The 27,152-nt window shown below is 41.9% G+C and overlaps 1 protein-coding gene across 6 annotated transcripts; it reads left to right on the top strand.

The window, feature by feature from the left end:
* Positions 1–305: 305 nt before the first annotated feature.
* LOC131245225 (RNA-binding KH domain-containing protein RCF3) lies at positions 306–26,708 on the top strand. Of its 6 annotated transcripts, none has more exons than XR_009170805.1 (9): positions 310–1,417; positions 4,808–5,272; positions 5,499–5,744; positions 5,861–6,142; positions 25,124–25,203; positions 25,292–25,400; positions 25,569–25,695; positions 25,815–25,956; positions 26,489–26,708. XR_009170805.1 is itself a non-coding variant. In XM_058244535.1 (8 exons), the coding sequence occupies exons 1-8, from the start codon at positions 758–760 to the stop codon at positions 25,835–25,837; spliced, it is 1,992 nt and encodes a 663-aa protein (XP_058100518.1). In that variant the 5' UTR covers positions 310–757; the 3' UTR covers positions 25,838–26,572. The 6 variants fall into 6 exon arrangements, 2 of the variants coding, with proteins under 2 accessions (XP_058100518.1, XP_058100519.1); XR_009170803.1 differs by having other exon boundaries at positions 26,474–26,708; XR_009170804.1 differs by having other exon boundaries at positions 26,131–26,708.
* Positions 26,709–27,152: the final 444 nt, after the last annotated feature.

Raw genomic sequence — 27,152 nt, 5'->3', positions numbered from 1 at the left:
TAAGATGGAAAAGTGGATGGACCGCGTGGATAAAACATATATATCACGGCAGGCCACACAGCTTTCACACCAGCTAACTGCCTGGTGTTGGGGTCAGTTGCCAAACTGCGTCCGTTAGCCTCAGGTTTCCAGACGAATGGTGACCATAATCCAGTGATCCGGCCTGCTGCTCAGCTGGGACCGACACTGAATGCAACAAACTCGAGAATTCTCCTCTAAAGCACAATCCCCACCTTTCAATCCGGCACCAGCGAAAAATAGACGGGTTACCTCTTTTCCCTGTGCCTCTTTATTAGAAGAAGGAAAAAAAAGAAATAGAACAAAAGAAAAAGCGAGATAGGCTTCTGTCCCGACGAAAACTCGCGGAAGCAGCGAAAAAGCGGAAAACCCCTAAAACATCAAATCAGCTTACTCTGCATACTCATCTTTCTTTCTCTCCCGCGAGCGCGCAGGACTAATTCGTCGTTAGCAACAGCGGATCGAAGAATTCGAACTCTCTCAGGAATTTCAACAGACATTGCTGCAGCCTGCAAGACAACCATTCCAAATCAAAACCTAAAACTCCCAAAACACTCCACAGCAACATCAGCAGCAGCAATCAAACACATATATTGTAAACTAGGAAAACAAAAAAGGAAGCTCATATCTTCCATTTCAACCACAGCAAAGCACCAATGTCTGCAACTATATCAATGCCTCCCAGCATTCTACCACCTTCTTCTTAAAAAAGCGTGGCAAGACTGTAATAAAACCGAAAATGGAGAGATCTCGATCCAAGAGGAGCTATTACTATGACCAAGACTACGACAATCAAACCCCACCCAGAACGAAACCCCGCTACCACCATAATCATCACAACAACAACAATAGCCACAACCACCGCCGCGGCGGAGGGCGCCCTTCGAAACCCCAGCAGGACGGCCCTCCCCCTCCTTCTGTCTTCTTCCGGATCCTCTGCCCTGATGTCAAGGCTGGTGGGGTCATTGGCAAGTCGGGCAGCATCATCAAAACCATCCGTCAGGAGACCGGCGCTTGGATCAACGTCCACCCTCTGATCTCAGGCGACGAGGAGCGGATCATCGAGATCTCCGACGCGCGACGCCGCGATCCCTCATACTCCCCCGCACAGGAGGCTCTGCTCATGATACACGAGCGTATCCTCGAGAGTGAGTCAAGTTTTGGAGCCGGGTCTGATGGCGGCGATGGCGATGATGAGGATGATTATGCTGGTCCACGGGGCAGTGGGGGCCGTGTCACGACGAGGCTGGTGGTGCCGAGGGCTAATGTCGGGTGTTTGTTGGGGAAGGGTGGGAAGATCATCGAGCAGATGAGGATAGAAACCAAGACCCAGATTAGGATCTTGCCGAGGGACCACAATCTGCCTAATTGCGTCTCAATGTCCGAGGAGATCGTTCAGGTATCACCCTCCCACGGCATTGTTCCGTTCTGTTCATTTGTCAGTTCCCGTCTCTTTAAACCTTGTTTGGATGACCAATTTATCATGATTCAACTGCAACCCAATCCCAATTTTCACTTCTTGACATGGTAATGGCCTTGACTTTTCTATTCCTGTTTTGTTTGTGAAAGATTTTAATGGTGTGGATTGAAGAAAGGAATGGGGAGTTTGTTATCTCTGAATTGGGTTTCGGAGCAGTATTTTAGTGGCAGTGCTTGCTTTGGATGGATGGGTTCTAACTTCCAATGGCGGTGAACATTATAGAAGAACGATCAAGTGACCCAGCTTGGCAGTGGTCACTGCATTCCTAGTTGCAGCGGTATTTTGGTATGCAGTCCGCATTGCATTACACGGTTGATTGTATGTTTTTTCTTCATCATTTTTTGATGGAATTGTAAGCTCTGCCACAATCCTCACTTTGTTACGGTTGTCGGATTTGGACGGAACCCAATGAGTAAGATTTTATAGGTTTTGGAATTGATGGTAAGAGTTTAAAATGACAGCGGCAGATGAAATTCACACTTTTGCTTGAATATGAATTGAATGGTTTGACATGGAGAAATCTTTTATGCTAACAGATCTGCAGTTTCTTTTACTTTTACAACCAAACAAGGAAGAAACACAAATCATCCCTTTGTAAGTGTTCCATAAATGTAATGAAAGATTCAGTTTCTGCCTCGTGTTTATGGACATGCATGTTACGGAGACATATAGGGAGGGTCTGATGCATCTCCTTTGTTTTTTTTCTGCGGCAAATTGAAAACAGCATGATTATTCATTGATTGTTTGCCTTCATGCCTCCAATGATAAAATATATCATGAGAAATCATAGAAATAAAGAGAGACAGTTGCAAATCTTGTGAGGGAAAAAATGCCTGCCTGAAATATAGCTTGGAGCCAAGACAAGCTTCTTCTCTACTGAAGAAAAACAAATTAATGAAGTGTCCGTAGCGAATTGTCATTGTAAAGGGGCCATGCAGTCTTTCAAGATTTTGCACAAGTTCTCAAAACGTGCTCTTTAAGTTCATTATCGACAGTAACTTGACGCCAAAAAAAATGCTTTAGACTTCATTATGCAAAATGGCTCTAGACATACAATGTGGCTTCACTTCTAAAGGAGTTCCCGATTCATGTTTCCATATCCAACCCTTCAGTTCTTGTTTTCTACAACTTGGATGATACAATCTAAATGTGCCTTAGACCCTCATTGTTTTGGTGGAATTTTGGTGAAAGAAATCATTTTCCACAAAACCACTGTTTTCAACTGTTTGGATCACAAGAATTGCTGAGGATTCTTCAATACCATTTACATTGTATTTAATGTGTCTTGGAAATGGAAACATTGCTGCTTTCCACTGTTTGGATTGCAAGAACTAGCAAGGAATCCTCACTACCACTTCCACTGTATTTATTGTGGTTTGGAAATCATATTAACTTTTCCCTCCCACAAAATCACTGCTCTTCATAGTTTGGATTGCAAGAAATGGCAACGAATCCTCTCTAGCATATATCGAGGATTTTTCTTCAACAAACAATCATGATTACCTTTTCCACAAAATCATTATTTTCCACTATTTGGATTGCCAGAAAAGTGATGAATCATCTCTAGTTACACATTGAGGATTTTTCTTGAAATTAAAATCATGATAACCTTCTCTAGAAGTACTATTTTCCACTGTTTGGACAGCAAGGAATAGTGGGGAATCCTCAAATACTATTTTCATTTCACTTATTATGGTTTGGAAATTAGTTTACATTTTTTTTTCCATGTCCTTGGATTCCTCCAAAACAAACAGGCCCTTAAGCTAAAACCCCAGAGCAACTACCTTTGAAAAAAAAAAAGGAGTAATATTTGAGTTTTAAAAGAGGAATTTCCTCTCTCAGATTCCATGACCTAAGATGAAAACAACTTGACTACCTAGCTAATTGGCCATAGAGCTCACTTCTCAGTGACATGGTAACAGAGAAGTCCTTTCAGGCTTACAAACAACAGATGTGATTAGGACACTATCACAATAATTCACTGCAGAAATTTCTCATGTTTTTTTTTTTTTTTTTAAATTATTTAAATTATTATTATTATAAAAGAAAGTGTGGAAAGCAATTTGTATTTCCATCCGTTTCCTAAAAAATTGTAGAAATTGATTTCCTTCATGAAACTTGTTAAAGAGAGACACCAACTTACTGTTATGCCTTGTTTATTTCCATTATACACTGCACCTGTACATAAAGACCTCTCATCTTCAACCTCCCCCATGACTCCATGAGTCATAAGTGCTAAACAAATAAGGTACTTTGGATTATTTTTCACACATTTTCATGTTGTCAGGTTTCCATGGGGTGGTTTCTCTCTACCCAAATTGGTACTGAGGAAAATCTGGGAGTGGAGGACACCTGGATGGAGTGAAGTCCCCTATGGAGCACTCAATAACTTTTTTATAGCATGATTCTTTTGATGGGCTGGTCTCTAGAACAAAATTCATTTCTGATCAGTTCTATTGCCATCTGTAGTGTCCATGATAGTGGATGGTCTTTAGAACAAATTAATTTCTTATCAATTCTAGTTATTTGTAGTGTCCCTGATAGTGGACCAAATAGCAAATTGGAGTCTTAAGTGGCTTTGTCCTTGTACTGTGTAAATTGGAGTCTAAGTGGCTTTGTCCTTGTACTCTGTGTGTGTGTGTGTGTGTGTGTGTGTGTTAATGCATCCTTGTTTTAAGTGATGTAATGGTGTTTCAATTCTCCGTGAGGCAAATGTGGTGACTGTTGCTGTATCTAAAGAGGTGTTGCCTAGAAGGGGTTTTTGCATTGGCCTGCAACTCTTTGGCCTTTTTGTAATGTTTACTTTGTTCTTTTTGTTGTTAATGGATCATGATTTATCCCACATACATATAACTTATTAAACATATGTGTAATGTTTCCTTGATAATGCATTGGCTTGCTACTTCTGTCCAATCATTTCTTCCTAGATCCAGGGAAGCTTGAATGAGTGGATAAGTTTATAGGTGCTGGCTCCTGTATCCATTATTGGGTTTTCCCTTCGCACCTGCAACCATCATTAAGTGGTTGTGCCTAGCACTGAACTTTGCATGTATATTGGAGAGTTGTTGTAGATATGATTATACTTGAGCCTTCAGAGGGAGGGAGGGAGGGTTGTGGTAGATATGATTAGACTCGAGAGGGAGGGAGATGGGTTTCAGGTTTCAATCTTATTTGGTTGGTGTTCAACCCAAGGAAGCGTGCTTATATCATTATGGATACTAACTCTTAAATGCATGTAGATGTGTTTTGTTTAGCGGCATATACTGATCTTAAATTTCTCTATTATCTGATAATGATCCTTTCTTGCAGGTTGTTGGTGATGGCAATGCTGTGAAGAAAGCTTTAGCAATCATTTCATCTCGCTTGAAAGAAAGCCTGCTTCGTGACCGTAGTTCTTTCCGTGGACGTTTTCATTCCCCAGAGCGCTATTTCCCACCCGATGATGATTTCACTCACACGAGCAATATTAGATCATCCTTGGATGGGCCTGCTTCAGGAATGGCGTTAAATAGTGTTAGAGGCAATGCCTATGCTTCACGTCCATCAGGATATGCATTTGAATCTGCAGCTATGCCCATGACTGGGCATGCACAGTCATTTCACCGTGAGGACATTGTGTTTCGGATACTCTGCCCAAATGACAAGGTTGAAAGTGTTATGGGAGAGTCAGATGGAATTATTGAAATGCTTCGCGGCGATATTGGTGTTGATGTCATGGTTACTGCTCCTGTGCCTGGGTCTGATGAACAGATAATTATTGTTTATTCTGATGAGGTATGTGCCCACTCTGCTGTCATTTTGTGGTCTTTGCCATTCTTTTTTGAAATTATGGTTTTCCTTTTCGAATCTGGAAGTGGTTTATAGTTTAATCAAAATTTCATACAAAACCATAATGGCTTTACTAAGAAGTTATTGTAGTGGGAATTTAGCAACCAATGACCAAATGCATGCTGCTTATTGTTAAGTGTATTTAACTTTCCTGTTTTTATGTTTACATTAGGGTCCAGACGATGAATTGTTTCCAGCCCAGGAAGCTTTGCTGCATATCCAGAGTCGTATTGTAGATCTTGGTCCCGACAAGGATAACATTATAACAACAAGACTGCTCATTCCAGCTACTGACATTGGATGTTTGGAAGGAAGGGATGGATCATTATCTGAGATGAGGAGATTGACTCGTGCCAATATACAGATCTTACCAAGAGAAGACCTTCCCCAATGTGCGTCAGGGGATGAGCTTGTACAGGTTTGTGATTTTCGATCTTGTTGAAGGATGCTTACTACTTGCCATTCTTCTGGAAACTGAGTATGTTTTTCATGTGGAGACATTGAACTAATCGTTACTTGCATGATGACAACGAGTGCTTACAGATTGTAGGGGACATAAGGGCAGCTCGTGATGCTCTTGTCCAGATAACGTTAAGGCTGCGGAGTCACTTGTATAATGAGATTTCCTTTCCAAAGGATTTGCTACCACCACCACCACCACCACCGGCGGCTGCCGCAGGACCTGTTGGGAACATATTTGGCCTCGAGGCGGGTTCTCCCAATAAAAATTCAGCATGTGAAGGTTACCAAGGAAGTGAATCTTCAACGGCAGGCTATCAAAATACGCAACCTGCAACAACTACATTTCAGTCAAAGGTACTGTCCTACATAGTTCACTTATTTCCGTACTGTGGTTTTAACTCTTCAAAATCACTGCTTTAATTCCTCATAAAAGAAAATGGGAGACCAAAACACAGACTGCATGCACAATTGCTTTAAAGGGCCATATCTAAGACAGTTTTAGTTTCTGAGGAATTCTCTTTGGACTGTCTTCTTTATTGAATGTTTCAAGTGTTTGTGAGGAACCCATTAAGTTACCAAGCCTACTATCTGGCACAGTCTAACTGTTTACGTTTCCATGTGAACAGATTCTTGCCTGTCATTTCATCTTTCAAAAAAAATAAAAATTCTTCTGTCATTTCAGGGACTCTTTATGTTTCACGAATAGGTGAAGTACCTGTGCCAGATGTGTTTGGATTCCAACACTCCATGGTTCTGACTATTTTGATCTTTTTGATTGACAAGGTGAGGGAGTGGGTAAACGTGAACCTAGAACTATGCAGCGATGCTTTAGAATCTGATTGTTTTAAAATCAGTAGAACTAAAACAGTATATGCGTGCATCCGCAGGGAATAGTCTCGCCTCAAAAAGAGGCGGGGACATCCTGTCGTCATTAAAAAAAAAAAGTGTATGCTTAATGCAATTTTAGTAACAATTGGAGTGGAATCAAGGAATTAGTTAACAATCGTTGACCAAGATGTACCCCAAAATTACCATTTTTTTAATATCTTGCATCGATAATTCATGAGAGAGGAGAGATTGAGAAGGATGTTGCTCATAGAATTAGAGCTTGGATGAAGTGGAGATGTGGATATGGAGTTTTATGTGATCACCGCATTCTAATCAAGCTGAAGGGGGGATTTTGTAAGACATCTATTAGACCAGCCATACTTTATGAGACAGAATGTTGGGCAGCCAAGGAAACATGTTCCCCGGATGAGTGTAGTCAAAATGAGAATGTTGAGATGGATGAATGGCAAGGTGAGGAAGGATAGGATTAGAAATAAACACATTTGAGGGAATTTAGGAGTAGCACCAATAGGCAATAAGATGAGGGAAAGTAAACTTTCATGGACTAGCCACGTGCAATGGTGACCAAGAAGTGCACTGGTTAGGAGTTGGATCAAGTTGAAGGCTCTAAATGGGCAAGGGAAAGGCCCAAAAGGACGTGGGAGGTAATAAGAAAAGATTCGATAGCATATTGTTTAATTGCAGATGCAGTCCTTGATAGTGGAATGGCATAACAGAATTTGTGTAGTGACTCCAATTGGTTGGCATAGGGTTAGATATTATGATAATGATGATGTTGAAAGTTTTGTGTTCCACTGCTTTCAATGTAAATGGAAAATGCGCCCTAAATTCATATGACGCATTATAACTTCCATTGAATTATAACCAAAGTGCTATATAAAATGTTAATTTTTAAAAAATGTTAACCAATGTTTTTCAACTTGGACCATAGGCTGACCCTTTTCTTATTAACTAGGCTGATTTGTATTTGTGGACGGGCAGGTCCAAAATGGTCCACCAGCTGGTGGGGCTTTTAATAGGTTAGGTTCGAGTCTGGCATATGGGTTCCCATACCCATGCCTACCAATAGGTACTACATCCATACCCAAGGTATGCCATATTGGTTATGTAATGGCCATTACATAATGGTAACAGTGTGACCCATTACTTGATATGGTTGTATAATGGACCACCCTGAAAAAATGCATTGTCGCGATGTAATGGCGATTTTTAGAAGGAAAAAAAAAAGACTGAAAAGGGTTGCCTTTGCATGGAAAAAAAGTGTACCTTTTAAAAAACAAAAAAACAAAAAAAAGGCGATTAGATTAAAAAGAAAAAAGAGAAGCATACAGCGGAGGTTGCCGAGATGGCAGCAAGCAAAAGAGAAGGAAAAAAGCTATAAGCTTAAAAACATGAAATCAAAATCCTTAAGAGAGGAGACATTAGTAGCCCATTCGATAAGAAATTTTTTCGCCGTAGAGCCCACTGCTTGAGGCGAAGATTGAGTGTTGTTGAAACATCTGTCACTCCTCTCCTTCCGGACTGCCCACCAAATTGCGATGATTGCCATTTTCCATATCCAGGTTCTGTTTTTACCCAATTTGACCCCCATGCCAGTAAGCCAACAGTTGGAAAACGGAGGCCGGTACACACCCGCTGAAGTTGTATCTGTTGGAAAAATCCGCCCAAATGAGGGAGATGAACGGACAGTGGACTAGTAGATGGTCAACAGATTCCTCGTTGTTCATGCAGCAAAGGCAGATATTAGGCAATTGCACGCCTTTCCTTTTCAAATTTTCAATCATGTGAGAATCTGATTCTTGGAAGCAAGCCACACAAAGCAGAGGAACTTGGGGGGAGCTGGGTATTTCCAGATGAATGGAGAGGCCCGGGGGGGTGGGTTGAATGGGGTCATTAGCATTGTACAAAGACTTCACCGAGAAGCGGGAAGATTTATCCTTTGTCCAAATGATTCTGTCGAGCTCCTCCTGGATCGGGGACACAGTAGAAAGGCATTCCAGCAATTGAGCATATTCAGTAACCTCCCAATCGTAAAGGTTTCTGCGAATAGGGATGTCCCAAACGGTGGCCGCGGCGGAAATGGAATAGAACTAGAAACGGGGCTTTGGTTGTTAGCAGAGAGGCGGAAAATAGATGGGCATCTGTCCTTCAGTCTTGTCTCCCCCAGCCAAATATCTTCCCAGAATCGAATCGCAGCTTTATTTCCCATATCGAAAGCAATGTTTTCAATAACAAATTTTTTAGATCGCAGAATATCCCTCCAAATGGGTGAAGCTCTATAGGCCGACGAGTCCCTAGTCTACCAACCTCCCGGGTAATGCCCGTATTTGCCTTTGACAATATTACACCCTAAGGCTTCCTGATGCAATCCCAATCTCCATGTCCATTTACCCAAGAGGGCCCTATTCATGACCTTCAGCTTTTTAATGCTCGCGCATCCATCTTGGAAGTGGTTGCAGACTTCTTGCCAATCCAAAAGATGGAATTTCTTATGATTGTCCTTCCCACACCACAAAAAATCTCTTCTCAGTTTATCGATCCTTAACAGAACTGAGGGCGGGCATTTGAGAACAGACATGAAATAAATGAGAATATTAGATAATGCTGCTTTTATAAGGGTGAGTCTGCTCCCCATTGTCAAGTATCTGCATTTCCATGAAGCCAGCTTCTTTTGAATTTTTACCACAACCTTGTCCCACATCGAAGTCGTGGGGTATCCAATGGCGAGCGGCAGTCCAACAAAAGTCGTCGGAAGCGTAGCCGACTTGCAGCCCAAGGAATTAGCGAAGGAGGAGAGGTCGTGATCTGAAATATTCACCCTGAAAACCTTAGATTTGGACATATTAATTCTTAATCTTGAAACCGCCTCGAAACATCTAAGAGCCGTGTGAAGATTGTTGATGGAATCAGAGTCCGCCTCAATCGTGATGAGGGTGTCGTCAGCGAATTGAATATGGGAGATGGGAATTTGAACTCCTGGCATAGAAATCCCGTTGAAGAGACCAGCACGTTGACCGTTGAGGAGCATTTGAGAGAGGACCGCAGCTATCAGAAGGAAGAGAAGGGGCAAGAGAGGATCTCCTTGACGAAGACCCCAAGTGCTAGGGAAGAAGCCCTTGAGGACACCGTTGAGGAGGACAGAGAAATGGGCCGATTCGATGCAAGATTGAATCCGCTGCCTCCATTTTTCTCCAAAACCCATTCGAAGAAGCATGTACTGTAAGAATCCCCAGTCCACATGATCGTAAGCTTTCTCCAAGTCAAGTTTCCAGAAGACACTCTTCTTCCCCGATATGTGGCATCAATGAAGAACTTCGTTAGCTATGAGAGCGCCATCGATAATCTGCCTACCTTTTATGAAGGCGTTCTGATACTTCGAGATCAGCTTCCCGATAACTGTCGAAAGTCTTGTAGACAGAATTTTGGCCAGAATTTTATACGGACTGCCAATCAAGCTGATGGGTCTGAAATCCGAGTTTGCGCCAGTTACTTTGGGAATAAGGGCAAGAAAAGATGCTCCGACACCCTTGGATAATTTACCCATGGAGTGGAATTCACTCAGGAAATTCATGACATCTGGGTGAACAGTGTCCCAGAATTGCTGAAAGAATATGATGGGGAAGCCATCTGGCCTCGGGGATTTATCGCCTTCCGTTGCATCTATAGCCGCCTTCGCTTCTACCTCGGAAAAGGGGGCCTCAAGGAGAACTGCGTCCGCCCTCAGGAGGGACTGAAAAGGAATCCTGTCCAAGTGAGGTCTGGGGCATCCTTCAGATGAAAGAACTGATTTGAAGTGAGATATTGCTAAATCAGAAATCTGATCACAATCATCGACTTGTCTGCCATCTATAGAGATAGAAAGAATAGCTTTTGCCCAAGCCCTCATGTTGGCTATGCGGTGGAAATATTTAGTGTTCTTGTCACCTTTCGATACCCACCTCGCCCTTGATTTCTATTTATAAGATAGTTCATCTTCAAGAGATCTAGGCAACAAGGATTGAATGATTTGAATGCGCCTGAATAGAATATCTGAAGGGATATCAATACCTTCAATCGAAGAGTCGATTTGATGCATCTCAGCAAATAAAGCTTCTGTCTCGAATTGTCTCTTCCGAAGTTCTTCAACCTTACAAATTTTAATCTTTTCCTTCAGGGCTTTGAGCTTGCAGATCAAGCTATGACCAGCGAAGCCTTCGACCTGGGAGGAAGGCCACCACTCCAGAACTTGCTGTTTGAAGCCGTCGATGAGAAGCCAAGCGGAGTTAAATTTGAAAGGTTTGGGGCCCCAATTGACGTTAACGAGGGAGAGGAGGATTGGGCTGTGATCTGATGTCGTTCTAGGAAGAGCCATCTGATTAGCAGAGGGATATTCCTCCATCCAATCCATGGATAGAAGGAACCTGTCTAGCCTCAACTAGATTTGGGATTTTCTTCCATTAGTCCAAGTGAATTTGGCGCCAGCCAGAGGAAGATACACGAGCTCTTGATCTCGAATCCAATCAGAGAAAGATTGCATCGCCTGGCTCGATCTCCGAGTGCGAGAGTGCTCGTTCGCATAACGGATGACATTAAAGTCACCCACATAACAATAGGGACCTGAAAAGGACTGTCTAATGGCAGTCAGCTCGTCCTAAAAGGACGGCCTTAAAAAATCATCGTTAAGACTGTAAACAGAGATAATAATGCAATGAAAATTGGATGACTTGTCTTGGAGAATGACCGCTTTCGAGAATGACCGCGTCAAGGAATAGAGAAGGTCCCATTTGGAAGACTTGGAAGACTTCCAACCGATAAGGATGCCTCCCGAGGAACCGATGGCATCCAGCGACACGAACTTCTCGTCCTGAACCCCCCAGATTGTAGCCAGGAGACTATCAGAGAACGCAGGAACTTTAGTTTCCTGAAGACAAATGACATCGAGATTCTTACGCCTGATAGATCGCTTGATCAGGCTCCGCTTCTGCTTGGAGCCGACTCCCCTAACATTCCAAGAGAGAATAATCATTGGGGAACTGAGCTGCCCCGAGGACCCTTGCGTCTGTGTCTGGCCGTAGACGTGGAGGCTGAAGTCGGAGAAGGTTGAAGCCTGAGAAGCTCTCGGTTACTAGCAGACCAGGTAACTTGTTTGACCGAAGTCTTTGTCACTGGGAGGGGCCTGCCCCTGTTCTCGATAAATTGGAAGAGACCATTATAGTCCTCTGATTTGTTGCCGAAAGAGAGGCCCAGAGAACGACCCACGCAACCCACTGCATCTCTGATCCATTTTTTGTTTCGGATTTCTTCAAAAATTTCTTCTCTACTTTTCTCTCCCGTTGACCCCACCAGAGGTTGTTCCTGTTGTTGAGGCAGAAACTCAGCGCACATTTGAAGAGGCTCAGCGATAATCACATCGCTAGGAATCTGTTCCTGAAATAGAGTGATGGGGCCCAGATCTGCCCAATCCCTGCTTAGGGGTGCGGAGGTAACTGGGGAAGAAGGGATGGAAGAGGCAGACTGGGATTCAAATAGGAGATTTTCTAACATCTCTCCTCTTGAGATATCGTCGCCCAGAGCAGAGAGAGAGAGAGCAAGGGGGGTTATGGGAAGGGGGAATAGGAAAGGGAGAGTGAGGTTGAGTTCGGGTAGAGGCTTGGCGGAGATCGGGTCTGAAGGTACGGTGAGGATTGAGTAAGGGTTTGGTAGGGACGGGTTCGGGTATATTGATCGAGCCCCATTTGTTGGGAGATAGATGGATTTGGGTCGAGTAGGGGCCCGCTTGAACAGACCCTAAATCAATTAGCGAAGTCAGTCTGGGAGAACGCACCCGTTTGTCCACGTGGATGGAATTGCTACCGTCGATGGAGCGGGTGGGGGACACACGTCGAAGCCTTGCATTGGGCGCGACGTCATCATTAATGGAATTCTGCTTCGGCTGGTACGAGAGGCCATGTGTCACGACGATCGCCGTTCGGTGAGGAGAGGAGATTTCCTCTCGAGCAGAGAGATTTGACTGGAGGACGGGTGTAGCATTCTCCTGTGCTGTCGAGATCTTCCCGCCGCTTCCCTGGATCTCGTCAGACAGGCGAGACAAGAGAGCTGAGGAGGAGCTGTCACGTACCCTATGAAAAAGCTGGCTGTTGTCTTGATGGATGACGGTTGCAGGAGAGCAGGCTGTTCGGAGAACTGGTAGTCCGATGGAGTATGGGACTGTAGTCCTTCTTCCCTCCAAGACTCCTGCGTCTGCGCCAAGGGAGAGGTCACCGGTTCCCCAGAATTCCACACATCTCCCCATCTAGGTTGAATCGATTCCGGAAGTTCCTTCTGAACCGGTAAGAGGATGATTCTATTAACCACCTTGACACGAAGGTGGTTCGGCAGAGGGGATCCTTTCTTCCTCCTCACTCGAGCCCTGATAACACCTAGTTCTACTCCTAATTGCTCCTTAGAGTCGATTTCAAGTATAAAACCCAGGCGAGAAGCAGCTTTTATGAGAAAATTTTCATACCAACACTCCATTGGGATGTCCCAGATTAGAACCTAGATGTTTTCTTTACCAAAGATAGAATATTCTTCCCACAACATGACTTTTATAATCGGACCAAAAGCATGTAACTCTCCCGCCATTGTTAACATATCTGGGTTGAGGCCGGGACAAACTCGAACCCAGAGAGCATTATAGCTCAGGGGTTTAATATCTGAGTTACCGTATTGGAAGCCTGTACAAGGAAGCCTGTACAATCTCTGATCCAAGCCCTGACTGCCGAGATCGAGGTTCCCTCTCGCGTTAGGATTACCATCGATTTAGCCAACTCTGATCGATTTTTATTGAAAATCTCTTGGTCTACTATAATTGTGTAGTCAGAGACCTCGTCGGAAGCATCATTACAAACAAGATTGATTGGGTTGTTCTGGGTTGCGTCCGGCGTCCGATCTGCAGGGGTGGGGCCATTCGAGACGTGTAACAAAGCGTCTTTGAAAGATTGATTCTCCGAGCAAGTGGGATGCGGGTTGACCTGACCTGTGTGAATGGCCTACTGATGAGGTGATTTACGGTATTTGGGGGGACAAAAGGAGGGATGCTTCGTGATGGTAGAGGCGGGAACAGTTTCCGAGCCGAAGCGAGCCCTTTGAACCAACATTTTTTTTCCACCGTAGCTTACACCATGAAGCATGGCGACCACCCTAGCCAGCTCGGCTTTGCTGCTCATGCGAACTAAAGCGAAGCCGCGATAAGTGCCACTCTCCTTGTCCCTAGGCATTACAACGCCCATGACAGCACCCGCCCGACCAAATATTTTCTCTGGGTTGATAGGAAACCACCCGTGAGGGTAACCTTTAACGAAGAGAGTGGGAAAAGAAGTATGTATCCTTCAATTGTTGGCCCTCCCGATTCGAGTTCGTCTTCTCGATTCGACCAGGTTCCACTCCTTGTCAGCGTTCCTGATGACCTCTCCCTCTTCAAATGGAGATGTTCGCCCATTATTTCTGTCGAGTCCTAGATTGGTGGTCGATATCTCATCGACCCCTTTGTTCTTACCGGTCGTCAACATAGGCAGAAAACCAGAACGACCTTAACCCAGAGAGTCTGTGATCGTCGACGTCGCAGTCATCGTCGTTAGCATATCGTCCTCATCGTCGTTAGCAGATCATCCTCGTCGTCGATGTCGATGTCATCGTCGTTCAGGTGTTTCATTTCTTGGTTGATGTCGATGTCGTTGTCGTGTTTCAAGAATTTTGACTCTACTTATTTAAATCCTTTGAGAAAAAAAACTAAAACAAAAGAGCATATTCTTCTTCTTCTCAGTTTCCTGCTAAGGTTGCGTGCGCGTCTCTCTCTCTCTCTCTCTCTCTCTCTCTATGCATTTTCAACCCTTTTTAAGGAATGCCAGACGTGGCTGCTTTATGGCCAGGTAACCTTCTAAATAGAAGGTCCAACCGGTTGGACTGTAAGTTATGGTCCAATAGCCATTAACTTCTAATATTTTATGTGGGTGAGTCATCCAATCCATCTAATAGGTTGGCCCTATCACGAGGATCACTTTTTGAAAAACTTAAGCATATCTACTCATCGAGTGGACCACACTTGTAATTTTTTCTATTTATCAATGACTTAATTAATTAATTGATTAATTATTTTATTTTATTTATCTATGTTATGGTCCACCTAATGAGTATATGTAGATAATTTTGGCAATAGGTGACCAAGGTGTTGCGTATCCGTTACGATATGGTTGTAAAGGCTGATACATATAGGCAATGTTCAAAATATCGGTATCGCGTTATGTATCACTTGATCACATCCTTGGGATACATATACGTATTGGTTATCGCATAGGATATATCGTTTGTATTGGGCAATTTATCGCATTGGGAAACATGGTTAAATTTTTCAATGAAACTTCAGGGACTGTTAAAAAAGTCATTAATACACATTTTTAAATCGTAACCTCTCAGAAAAGAAGTAATTATGGCTGAAGTCTGAAAATTAAGTACTGAATTTGAAACATTGTGTTTGTTAACGAACATATGAATTGTCTGAAATAGGTTGATTTGACACATTTGCCCCTATCTCCTGTTTAGAAATATTTTCCATTATAAAGAAATTATTTTTTATTAAATGAAAATAAAATTATTCTATTTAATTCAAATAAACTATAAAATACTTAATAGAAAATTAAAATATCATTAATCATGAATACATATTGCAAATTAATGATTTGTACGTATAAGTATGGTGGATTTTTTTGGAATAGGAGATATAAAATGATATGTTAAAAATGAATGAACTTGATGGATGAAACACATACATCATGGGGCCTCACAACACTGACCATCACCCACCAGGCTGCTGGCTGGGAGAGTAGCCAATCCGTTGATACGTGGATACGTGTCGTGCGAAGACGCTCCTTGAAGTCCGCCTTGTATGAAAGTTTCAAAGGAGATCAAAGTTACATGGGCCCTACAATAATGCATTTATTATATCCGCACCATTCATAAATTTTTCAACGATTATTTTCCATCTAATGTATTCATAAGGTCAAAAACATCGGGATGAAGAGGAAAAGCAAATTTCATATTGATCCAAAACTTTTATGACCCCAAAAGGGTTTCAATGGTACACGTTCAATTCCCTACTACTTTTTGCAGTGTGGTTCAGTTTATCTTTATATATGTCTTATTTTTCAGCTCAAGTCTTACAACAAGCTCGCAAAATGGATGGACAGTTTGGATATAACAAATACATCATGATGGGATCCACAGAACTTGCTTAACACACCAGCCAATCCGCTTCCAATCCCGTCCGTGACTCGGACGGGGATTCCTCGCGAAAAGCTTTCGCCTAAAGTTCCTGTTTGTGAGTTCATTTTAGGACATAAGGACAAAAATGAACCGTATCTGATACTCAGGTGGGACAAAAATGTGAGTATTGAACGTCAACAGTTGAAATATTTGTGTGGCCACAAAAGCTTTGAATCAGGATAATATTTTTGTTTTCATTTCATCCCAGTATGAATGACATTATAAATGGTATAGATGGCATATAAACATCACTGTCTACCCGGGAACGTTTCAATGGCAGGAATTTCCCTGTACACATTTTCCTTTATTGCTGCCGAATTGAGTCTTGGATCCTTCTCAAATTTTCTCTGAAGTCCTAAAATGATCTCAAAAACCGGATGGATGGGGTGGATTTCTCACAAACATCACGGTAGGCCCCACCTAAGTTTCCAGCGCAGGAACTTCCCGCGAAAGCCTTTGGCAGGAAATCCGCATCCCCTAACTCCGAACAGGCAATTCTGTGGGTGGGTCCACTGTGATGTATCTGTACATCCAAACCGTCAATCCTTTTTCCAACGCTCAAATGAGATGGATAATGATTTTCACCATTAAAAATTCACAGGCACTTTGATGTTTTTTACCATCCAACCTATTCATTAGGGTAAACTGGATGAAGTGCGATCCGAAATGTGTTTTTAATAGTGGACGACCTTATGGTCCAAAATCATTAATTGGATCACACCTTAAAATGAAAAAATGGACGGTGTGGATCAAACATATAAATCATGGTGGGGCATAAAGAAGTTTCCCCGGTTAAAGGTTGATTTTTTATTGTGCAAATAATTTAAAAGAAAAAATTTCCTTAGTAACTTGAAAATGGGTATTTTCGGAAGCAAAAAATTTTTGTTTAATGAAAAATCACGGAGCGCATTCCGCGTTCACCATTAAGCCAGACTCCTATCACGGAAAGAATTCAGTGAAAAACCACTTACCGCTTCCGCGTTAAGTGCAAAATTTCAGCGTTAACAAACACGGCCTTAGTCTTATTTGACAGTTGGTTCAAGGGAAATTTCGAGAAAAAAAATATTTTAATAAATTTTAATTAAAAAATAATTTTTATTTTCCAAAAATTAACAAGGACTTAACAAATCAGTAGTGTAGCCCTCATACATACTTGATTTCATGTTTGGAGTACAACATTGCAAGCAAATTGGGAGAAATTTGGGAATTTTTTAATTTCTCCAATTTTCCCCAAATTGGACCACCTACATTCAAAATTTGAAATTGGAGTGTATTTGATGATCGCATCAGATACTTGTAAATGCTTCGAAATTAGTCTCGATTGACAACTAGTTAAAGGAAAATTTCGGAAAAAAAAGCATGGAGAACACGAAGAACCAATGGATATCGAAATCAAAGCTCTAACTCCATGATTTTTCATGCAAAACTTGGAGAACCAATGGATTTATAACCATTTGACACTGATTTGACATAATTAAAAAAAAAAAGAGATTGGAATTGAAAATGCTCAGTGAATCAAACATGTGAGATATATCGGCACTACATGTGTGTTTTGTATCGCACAAGTGAGATACAAGATATATCGGCCGATATCGTCAATATTTAAAACATTGCGTATAGGTAATGACTGTGAGTGTTACGTGATATGGGGGTGAAATGGGATAGTTGGTTTTTTGGGACCGTATTGGCCATTACAGAGCACAACAATCGTTACCCTTATAATGGTCGAAAAATGGCCACTTTTTATTTTTTATTTTTTCCTATTTAAATTCATTTTCCCTCATTTTTTCACTTTTCTCATTCCAAAAAGTTTCCTAAATTATTCTACAACAGATTTCGCCACTTACTATAGTTTTTAGGATTAAAATCGTAGATTGAAGCGATTTGGGCGAATAGAAACTTCGAGAGCCATTTTTTCAAAAAAAATCGAAAAAAGTGGGTATTTATGCCTTTAAAAAATAATAATAAAAAAATTCTAGTTCTAATGTTTGATTGTGATGTGTAAATAGTAGAGACAACCATGTTCATAAATTCACCAAACAACCTGATACAACACTTCCCCTCCAAAGAGTGGACCATTAATTACGCTACGATAAACATGTTCAAAACAAAAAATGAATACAGATTTGGAATATTTACATTATTATGAATTTCTTTTTCTTTTTTTTTTTCAGAATTTTCCGTGCAAAAAACAAAAAATAAAAAAAATCAATTGTTATCAAGGTTGTAATTGTTGTTATGCCCCCATATCACCCGTTATGGCCGATACATGTATCGGTAATGGTGGTGACTGTTGTGGCCATCTTTGTGGATATAAAATATCTTGCAGGTGATCCTCATTTTGGGGCCAATATATCGGAAATGTTGGATTTCACATACACTTAACTAGTTCGAAGTTATTTGCTAGGTGGACCATACCTTGTGGTCCAACTAGTTTGACTTGAGACATTCTCTTTGTTAATTATATGATGCTTTGGTGGTGTATGAAGCTTGATATACTTGCACTTGGAAATTTATACATGTGGTATGTATTAAATCAAACTAAATCTGTTAAAATGTGGGGCCCACCATCGGTAAGTCACAATCCCAAAATCACATTGTTTAAATGATCGTAATCGTTGATTTGCAAGCACTTGTTTGTTGAAATAGGACCACTGGGTATTTTTAATTCTTCACCGTCCAATAAATTTCCACTGATTTGATATCAGATGATGAAATAAGCATAATTTGGGGCTGATTGCATTAGTGAGATGAGTACCATAGATTGCATGAATTTTGGACTGATTAGGGGGGCATTTGAGTGGTCCCCCAAGTTGGCAACACTATTCATCCGAAGTTAATTCCGATTTTTTTTTCTTAAAATCTTTTTAGGGAGAACAATGTCAATTGCTTAGGTGTCTTGATGCAGGATAGTTAACCACTTGCTTTAAAAGCTCAAATTGATAGAGTGTGGCGAGTCAATCCCTTTATCTCATACCCAAGCCCAACATCACATGGGTTAGGTCCTCGGCCGAACTCCCCTCGTGGGCTCCACATCACATGGGCTCCGCCTCACACGAGCCGCCCACCCTGAGTGTGCCCCTTCATCCCACTGGCCACCCCACTTGAACTTGGTGCGAAAATGCCCCTACATTAAGTATGCATTAGCAGGAAGAGTGCCATAGATGTATGACATTGTGGTCAATTTGGGAGCATTTGATGGGGCCCCAAATCAGCAACACTATTCATTTGAATTTTACCGTAAAATTACTTTGGGGGAATGATGCCAAATGCTTAAGGATGCACATTATTGGTATGATTGTCATAACTTGCATGACTTTTGGGCCAATTTAGGTCAATCTAAGCTTGTCAGGGTAATAAAATCATCAAATAGGTCAAGACAACATTCTTATCAAAGTATGGACCGTTACACCATTATATGCATGTTCAAAAGCACAAAAGAATACATATTTGGAATGCTCTCGGTATTCCTGATTTTTCCAACATTTTTTTGGAATTTTTTTTTTTTCTTTAAAAGAAAAGACCTTTACCACTACAAAGACCATTACGCATAAAGGTAACGGTGGGGACTGTTATGCCCATCGTTACGTTTATGGCACACCTTGCCCATACTCCTACCCATGCCCATACCCTTGTTGGACCTGAAATAGGCATTTATGCTTGCAATCATTAGGGTATCAATAACCATTTAAGAGTTGATATTTAAAAGAAAATCCCACCATTAACTTAAAAATTTATTTATATTAAAAAAACCAAAAAAAACTAAGGCCCGCAAAACACAAGCTAAGGTAGGGAACAAATTACGAAGCAAAAAAAGAAGCCTAATACAAACATTCCTGGCTCCCAATAAAGAAGCCTATTCCACCACAACCACCTTGATCCTCCTCAGTAAATTCGTCAACAAGATGCCCCTATTTTGGAAGTAACGATTGTTACGTTCCTCCCAAATTGCCTAAAGAGACGCCATAAGGACTAGCCTCCAAAGCATCTTGCCCCCATCCCACCCCCTCCACCCTACCAAGCCAAAAGGAATTCAACAATCGACTACAACAATATCCAGGAGGTATTGAAGATAGCTAACATCGGCCCCCACACCTTACAGGTCACAGGGCAATGGATGAATAGATGGTTTATCGACTCGACATCGCTTATGCATATCACACACAATTGGAAGAACCATTACTCTTCTTTAGAGATTGTTAATCGTGAGAACCTTGTTCCTCCCCTCACAAAAGCTGCGACACTGGGAAAGGCTTCATAATGCCAAGAATAGAATGTGCAAACTTTCTACTCTGGGTCCTTACTCATGCCTCGGTGGTAAGACGAGGTCATGGGTTCAAGTACCTATTGCAGTGAAATCCCACAGTGGTGCGAGTGTGTGGGTGTGTGTGGCGTATGAGTGCGTGTGTTAAAAAAAAACTTGCTGCCCTATGGCTTGAGTCTTCGTAAGTGGACCGTTAAAGAAATGAACCGAGAATCGACTTGAATTGTGACCCTGCCATATCATTTAACCCCTCTTCCCTGGAGATGGAACGAAGCCCTACAGCTGACCCAAGAGGCCAATGAACTCCCCCACTTCCACGTCTCAGAGATCGTTGTGATACAGTGAAGACCAGATCACTGCACCATCGTATATCTCATAACAACAATCCACAGAGTTGTTCTTCTATGACAAGTGAGAAGCTAGTCTAGAAAAATCCTTCTGGAGCGTAGATCCCCCATGCTAGACATCCTCCCAGAATTGAGCACACCCACCCTCCCTCTCCTATAGTGAAAGAAACCCACTCAAATTTCAAAGACACATTGGAAACAACTTTCCACAATTCTAAAGCTCTATAAAGGGAAGAAGACTTGACCCACCACCTCCCTTTCTTGACCCCATACTTGCTAGTTGTAACCTCACACCATAGTCTCCCTTTTTCAGTCCCAAATCTTCATAACCACTTCTCAAACAAGGCCTTATCCCCAACAACATAATACCAGCCCCCCTTCTAAAACTTGCTGTCCTTGGACCCTCCCCACAGAAAATCTTGCCTTAACTTCTCCAACTTATCCAAAATTGAATGGGGGATATTTGAAAAGAGACATGAAGTAAAAGGGTAGCTTTAATTAGTGTCAAGCTACCCTCCCAAAGAGAGATAATGACAATTTCAAATCTCAAGCTTCCTCTCAACTCTTTTGATCACCCTATCCCAAAGATACTTGGCAAGTTACCTGATGCATGACGGAAGACCAAGGTAAGATGACGGGAAGCTTCCCACCCTACACCCAAAAACATCTGCCTAACACAATCGAAAGCATCTTAAATTCTTCTGCAAGTTGTCCACCGAAGACGTATCAGCCTCGCATGATAGGATTGTGTCATCGACAAATTGGAGGTGGGAGATTCAAGCACCCTCCTTGGACAACCTTAAATCCCTGGAACAAGCCGGCCTCTTGGACTTTGGCTAGCATCTTGCTTAGGACCTTGGCTACAACGATAAATAGGAAAAAAGAGAGTGAATTAGGCTGCTTTAGACCTTTGGAGGCCTTGAAGAGCCATTTTCAAGATGCTTTAACAAGAATTGACAATGCAGCCAATGGATGCATTCTTGGATCCAGCCCTTCCATTTTTGCTTGCACCCTTGCCTCTTGAGCATATAGTCCAAGAATCTCCAATGAATGTCATTTTAGGCCTTTTGATGTCTAACTTGCACACCACACCCTTTGCACTATCCGTATATTTCGAGCCAATGCACTCATAAGAAATCAAAGTTCTATCCAAAATCTGCCTGCTTGCAACAAAAGCTTGGTTGTCCAAAATGATAGAGGAAGAACTGCTCTAAACCTGGAAGCATGGATTTTCTCAAGAATCTTATAGGCACCCCTAAAAGGTTGATCGGTTAATATCCTTCAAGCTATCTTGTACCGTCAATCTTTGGGATAATTGCAATGAAAGAAGCCCCCAAATCTATAGACGACCTCCCTCGCTTAAAGAAGTCTTTCATGAAGCTAACTACGTCATTTTTCACCGCATTCCAAAAGACTTGGAGTAGGCTATGGGGAATCCATGTGGCCTTGGGGCCTTGTCCCTACCCCGGGAATACACGGTTTGCTTGATATTCTCTTCAGCAGCCAGTCTGTCAAGGGATTCAGCTTCCCTACTCGACAATTGGTAGAAATCTAAATTGTCCAAATGAGGTCTCTCCCACATTTCAGCTGATAATAATTTCCTATAATACTACACTATTTCTTTGCAAATTTGATCTCGCTTTTCAAACGAAACCTTGTCTGCTCGAATAGAGCTGATCCTGTTGTGCCTAGCCCTGGCACATGCAATATTGTGGAAAAACCGTGTGTTGTTATCTCCATATTTTAGCCACACTGCATTATATTTTTGACTCCAATTAATTTCTTCTTCTTGGACTCCTTCAGCATGCATTCAACCTCTGCTTCCCTCTTCCCCAGGATCTCCTTCTTCAAAGCCCGGATTTTCCCTGAGTAATCTAAGTTTCTGGCTCTATCTGTACCCTGTGAAACCTTCCTCCTCAAACAACTCCCACCATTCCTTGGTCAAAACTAAGAAGCCTTTCACTTCTAACCAAAATAGTTCCTAGTGGAAAGGTTTTGGCCCCCAATTTTCCTTGTCCACCTCGAGAAGGATAGGTGAATGGTTGGACACCAGCCTTGGCAAACAACACTGTTGAATTAAAGGAAACATCTCTATCCAGTCAGGGGAAACCAGAAACCTGTAAAGAAATGGCACCCTCCTGACCACTGGGCCAGGTGAATCTAGCCCCTACTGGAGCCAACTGCATCTAAAGCAACCCAATTCCTTTTCTTCGTTCCCCAAATGGAGTCAAGCATCTTCTTATCCAGATACTGCAGCTTTGTCTCCTGAAGGGTGATAAGCTGAGCCTTAGCCCTCCAATATATGTCCCTTACCTGTGCCCTTTTTTGTTTGCAACTCAGGACTCTTACATTTCAACTTAGCAGCCTAATTGGGAACCAATCTCACCCCCCTACAAACCTGAACAGCTCCAGAACATCTTCATTGCTTTCCCTAAAAGTAACCCCCACTAGAAACCCCACCCACCCCAAAGCATCCTTTAACCATTCATTATCTTCATCCAAAGGCTATCCAGTCCATCCTCTGTAGAAATACATGGCATCACAACAGAGGAGAAGAGCCTGTTGCGCGTGACCTCGACGTGACCTCTCTTAGCCTGCAGAGGGGTAACTTCTAGCATTTCCAGCTGACTGTTGACGCCCACATGGTCCCCCCACCAAGTAAAGCCCTTCCTCTTCTATCTCCAGCACAGGAGGTACCTCCAGGACCCTCTCATCCGTATCGGCAGTAAATGAGTCAAAGCAGGAAGAGGGACCGTCTTGAGAGTCACTATCCTTGGCACTAAAAGACATGGAAACTCTCAAGCAGTGACCTGAGCTTGGAGGAGAGGATCCATACACCGCCCACAGTGACCGAAGCCTGCAACCCACAGGACACTCCTGGTGCTCTCCATTCCCAACTGTAGGTTTCATAGGAGAAAGGGACCCTGGCGACACAGCTAGCTGAGAACTAACAAATGCACCCCAGGCTTCTGTTATTATTATTATTATTTTGTTGTTGTTGAAAGATAACGGAAATTTTATTAAACAAACGAAAACTACGAAGAAGAACTGCAAGGGGGCGCCAAGGAGGCAGCCCCACCATTTCCCAAGAAAAACAAATTTTCAATCCTTTAATTTAGAAGCACAAGAGGCCCACTCAATAACAAGCAACCTCACTCTTTCAGCAATGTTGGCTTCTGAGTTGGTAACACTGCAAAAGCATCTCGGGTTCCTTTCTTCCCAAATTGCCCACCAACCGGCTAGCAAAGCCATACTCCACAGCCCCAACTTGGGGGGACCAAACCACGCCCCATGCCAAGCCATCAAAAAGGAAGGAACACTCCTTGGCGAAGTCCAGCAGGTGTTAAAGTGACTTAGAAGGTCAGCCCAAACCCGTCCCACTACTGGACTATGCACAAAAAGGTGGTCGATGGTTTTCCTCATCATGCATTACACATCAAGCATATATTTTTTTTTTGTTTTGTTTTGTTTTTTTTTTTTAAAAAAAAAATTATTACAAAAACATAAAAATAGAATGGTAACATGCATGATTGCATGAGTTACAGCACGGATATCGACTACACAATCCGTGATTTACATGAGTTACTATACAATGCTCAGGTCGAGGAAAAAGTTACTGTTCTGCTTTTTAGTTTGTTAAACTGGGGCCTGATTGCAAATGGTACAAACTATTGCTATTATGGTGCCTAGTGTGAACAGAAAACACTCCAAAGATCTAGATTGAAAAATCCTAAACCTTAAGAGTGGGGTTCAAGAAAGAGACACATCAACTAATTCAAGTAGCGGTTTTTGAATGCAACTTGCTTGGGGACTAAAACCAGTGAGACTCGCACCAACTCTTCTGTTCCAGTGCTGTAAAGATCCATTTCGGTCACATTTGGGTCCTATAGTGGTCAAGTGACTCATTTTGTTTTGAACCTAAACCGATATAACTTGGATAATCCTGAGTTGTGTCAGACAATGTTTAAAACCGCTATTCACATGCAACCAATAGAAGGCCAAATATTCTTCTATTGCTAGGACCTTCCAGCACAGTTTTTTTTTCCGCACATGAGCTGTCAAAGGTGAGTCTAATCGTATCAAAGTTGTGCATTGTTTAAACATGGGTTCCACTCGTTCAAACTAAAAACACAAGTGCACTGTTTAATCTCTTAGAGCAAATGTTTGATACGTCTTCACTCTGAATTCTACATATATGATAACCAAACTTGATGAGGTTATGAGGATCTTCACTTTAAATAGACTCCTACATATTTTAAAAACCCACATGCACTTTCACACGCGGCGACACATAATAACTGGTAAACTTTTTGGGTTGAGACATCCAAGCGATGCATGTGGGTTCCATGTTTAGTGACCTTTTATAAAGCCAAGGCCTGCAGAAATCTCCCAGAAGGGAAGACTCTTACCCTTCTATCGGTGGATCCAACTCATCAACAAACATGCCTTATATACATAATTGGGTTTGGCTAGTATCCACAGCTGGCCTGTTTATTAAGTGGGCCAAAAAAAAAAAAAAAACCTTTGATAATTGATCTATTGTGTTATGCTGCCTTTTTACTGTGGTTCTTAAGAATGTAACCTTCTGGTTGGTAGGACACTGGACGGCCTGGCGGTGGATCATTGCAGCAGGAAGAGAGCGATGCTAATGAAGAAGGGTCAAGTGGGCCAAGCAGGTGCTTAAATACTCCACTTCATTTGATTATGCATAGCCATTTCATCACATAATGAATGCCAATGCATGTTTTCACCAATGTCTTTTAGATCCCTCACTCCGGTTGTCACGAAAAAGACGCTGGAGGTAATCATACCAGAGCATGCTGTTCCCAGCCTCATCATGAGATCAGGAAGCAAGCTTGCTCAGATCAGCGAGGTAACATTGCTTGCTGAGTGATTTTTTATTTTTTTTTAAATTATTTTATTTTAACAATTACAGAGTTGAAATATTAGAATCCTTAAGAATGGATGCAGTCCGGATATTTCCTACTTGATTTTGTAACCTGGTCGCTGAAGTTATGGTATTGATATTTGACGTAAACAGATGTCAGGGGCGACTGTCAGCCTCATGGAAGATAGACCTGAGCTAACTGAAAAGGTGGTCCAAATATCCGGTAGTCCCGAGCAGGCTGAGAGAGCCCAGAGCCTTCTCCAGGGATTTATTCTGAGCAGTTAGTTTCTATTTTCCCTTGCAATTTCCAGTTATCAGACCATTCATTTTTTAGTGCTATTTTCTTTTCCAATCTTAGTTCAGAATTGTAATTTGAGCTGTACTGCTCGTCTTTAACAGCACAAGATGCCACACCAAGCTAAATCTGAGCTATGGGTGTTGTAAAGCCGAGAGCTTGTAAGGTAGCAATGGATGCTTTCAGTTTTCACCAGTAATCTGTTTTCCCAGAATCTGGCAGTTATCAACAATCTTTGTATAAAAGGTAAGAATGGTTTATTTTTCTTCTTTTTCTTTCTATTTTCTTTTTCATTTTAATGTCAATCTGCAGTTCTAAGAATAGGAATGCGTTCCATAGTTAATCTTTTTGTGTGTGTGTGTGTGTGGTGGTTATCTTATGCATCCATCTGCTTTCCTGCAACTATTTATAAATTTCCAGTGAAGATATCCAGATTTAAGCAAGAAATCAATCATAGTTCTAAAACTTGGTGATTCAACTTGAAACTCAGCCGAGTCAGGTCGACTCGACGGGATTTCGTGCCAAGTCTCTGGAAGCTTACTTGGTGGCGTGATTCACAATTGTATCTTGTTCGAGTATTTAAATGTTTTTAAAATTTTATCAATTTCTAGAAGGTTTAAATGCACTAAATATTAAAATATGTAGTCGAGTAGTTTAAAGACCCGGTCAAGTCTTCAAGTTGACCTGACCTGGCTAGACATCAAGTTGATTCAAATTTTCCAGTTTTTGAACTATGAAATCAATATGATTGTACTGATTACAGGAGTACAACATCCAGGGATGCCTGGAATGAGTACATGGCAAGAAAATGGTGACACTATCGCAAATGCCCCATATTAGAGATATTTTTACTCTTTCATGCTATCTTTATTATTTATTATTGTTGTTGTTGTTGTTGTTTTGATTCATGGGATGGGTTGTCCTCCCATTTTGCTGGGCCATCTGTTCTGTAAAGACACGAGAAGCATGTCCAAGCAAGCATATGCGTTTTGCTTTGATGTATTGCGTTTCTTGGTTTCTCAGACATGGTGGTTTGAGTGATTAAAATTTCCATTTTTCATTAGAAAAACTTTGATGTCCCTGCAGTCTATAATGATAAATATGCATGCAGACAGCACTTGTTTATGTGGTGTACATGTTCTTTGAATTAAACCTGTCAAATTGTGGGCCCGACTTGACCCGACTTGACGGGTTATAAACCAAAAATCAAACTGAAAGGTGATCCCTACCGCTGATTGGTCGACATCTAATGGATGGCAAAAAACTGAAAACTAGTCGAATTCAACAATTGTTTGTTTACTAATTGGATATCAGGTGTCTATTCAATCTGATTTTGGGGCCATGATCCATCAACAGTGGGTGGGACTATCTGCATGTTTTGGACTCAGGTCCATGTATGCCGCATGTACAAGGGATCTATGCACACAGAGTGGCATGTACGG

The sequence above is a fragment of the Magnolia sinica genome, chromosome 5 (assembly GCF_029962835.1).
Source record: "Magnolia sinica isolate HGM2019 chromosome 5, MsV1, whole genome shotgun sequence".
Lineage (NCBI taxonomy): Eukaryota > Viridiplantae > Streptophyta > Magnoliopsida > Magnoliales > Magnoliaceae > Magnolia > Magnolia sinica.
The sequence above is the reverse complement of the archived record's forward strand: the minus strand, read 5'-3'. Positions and strand labels throughout refer to the sequence as shown.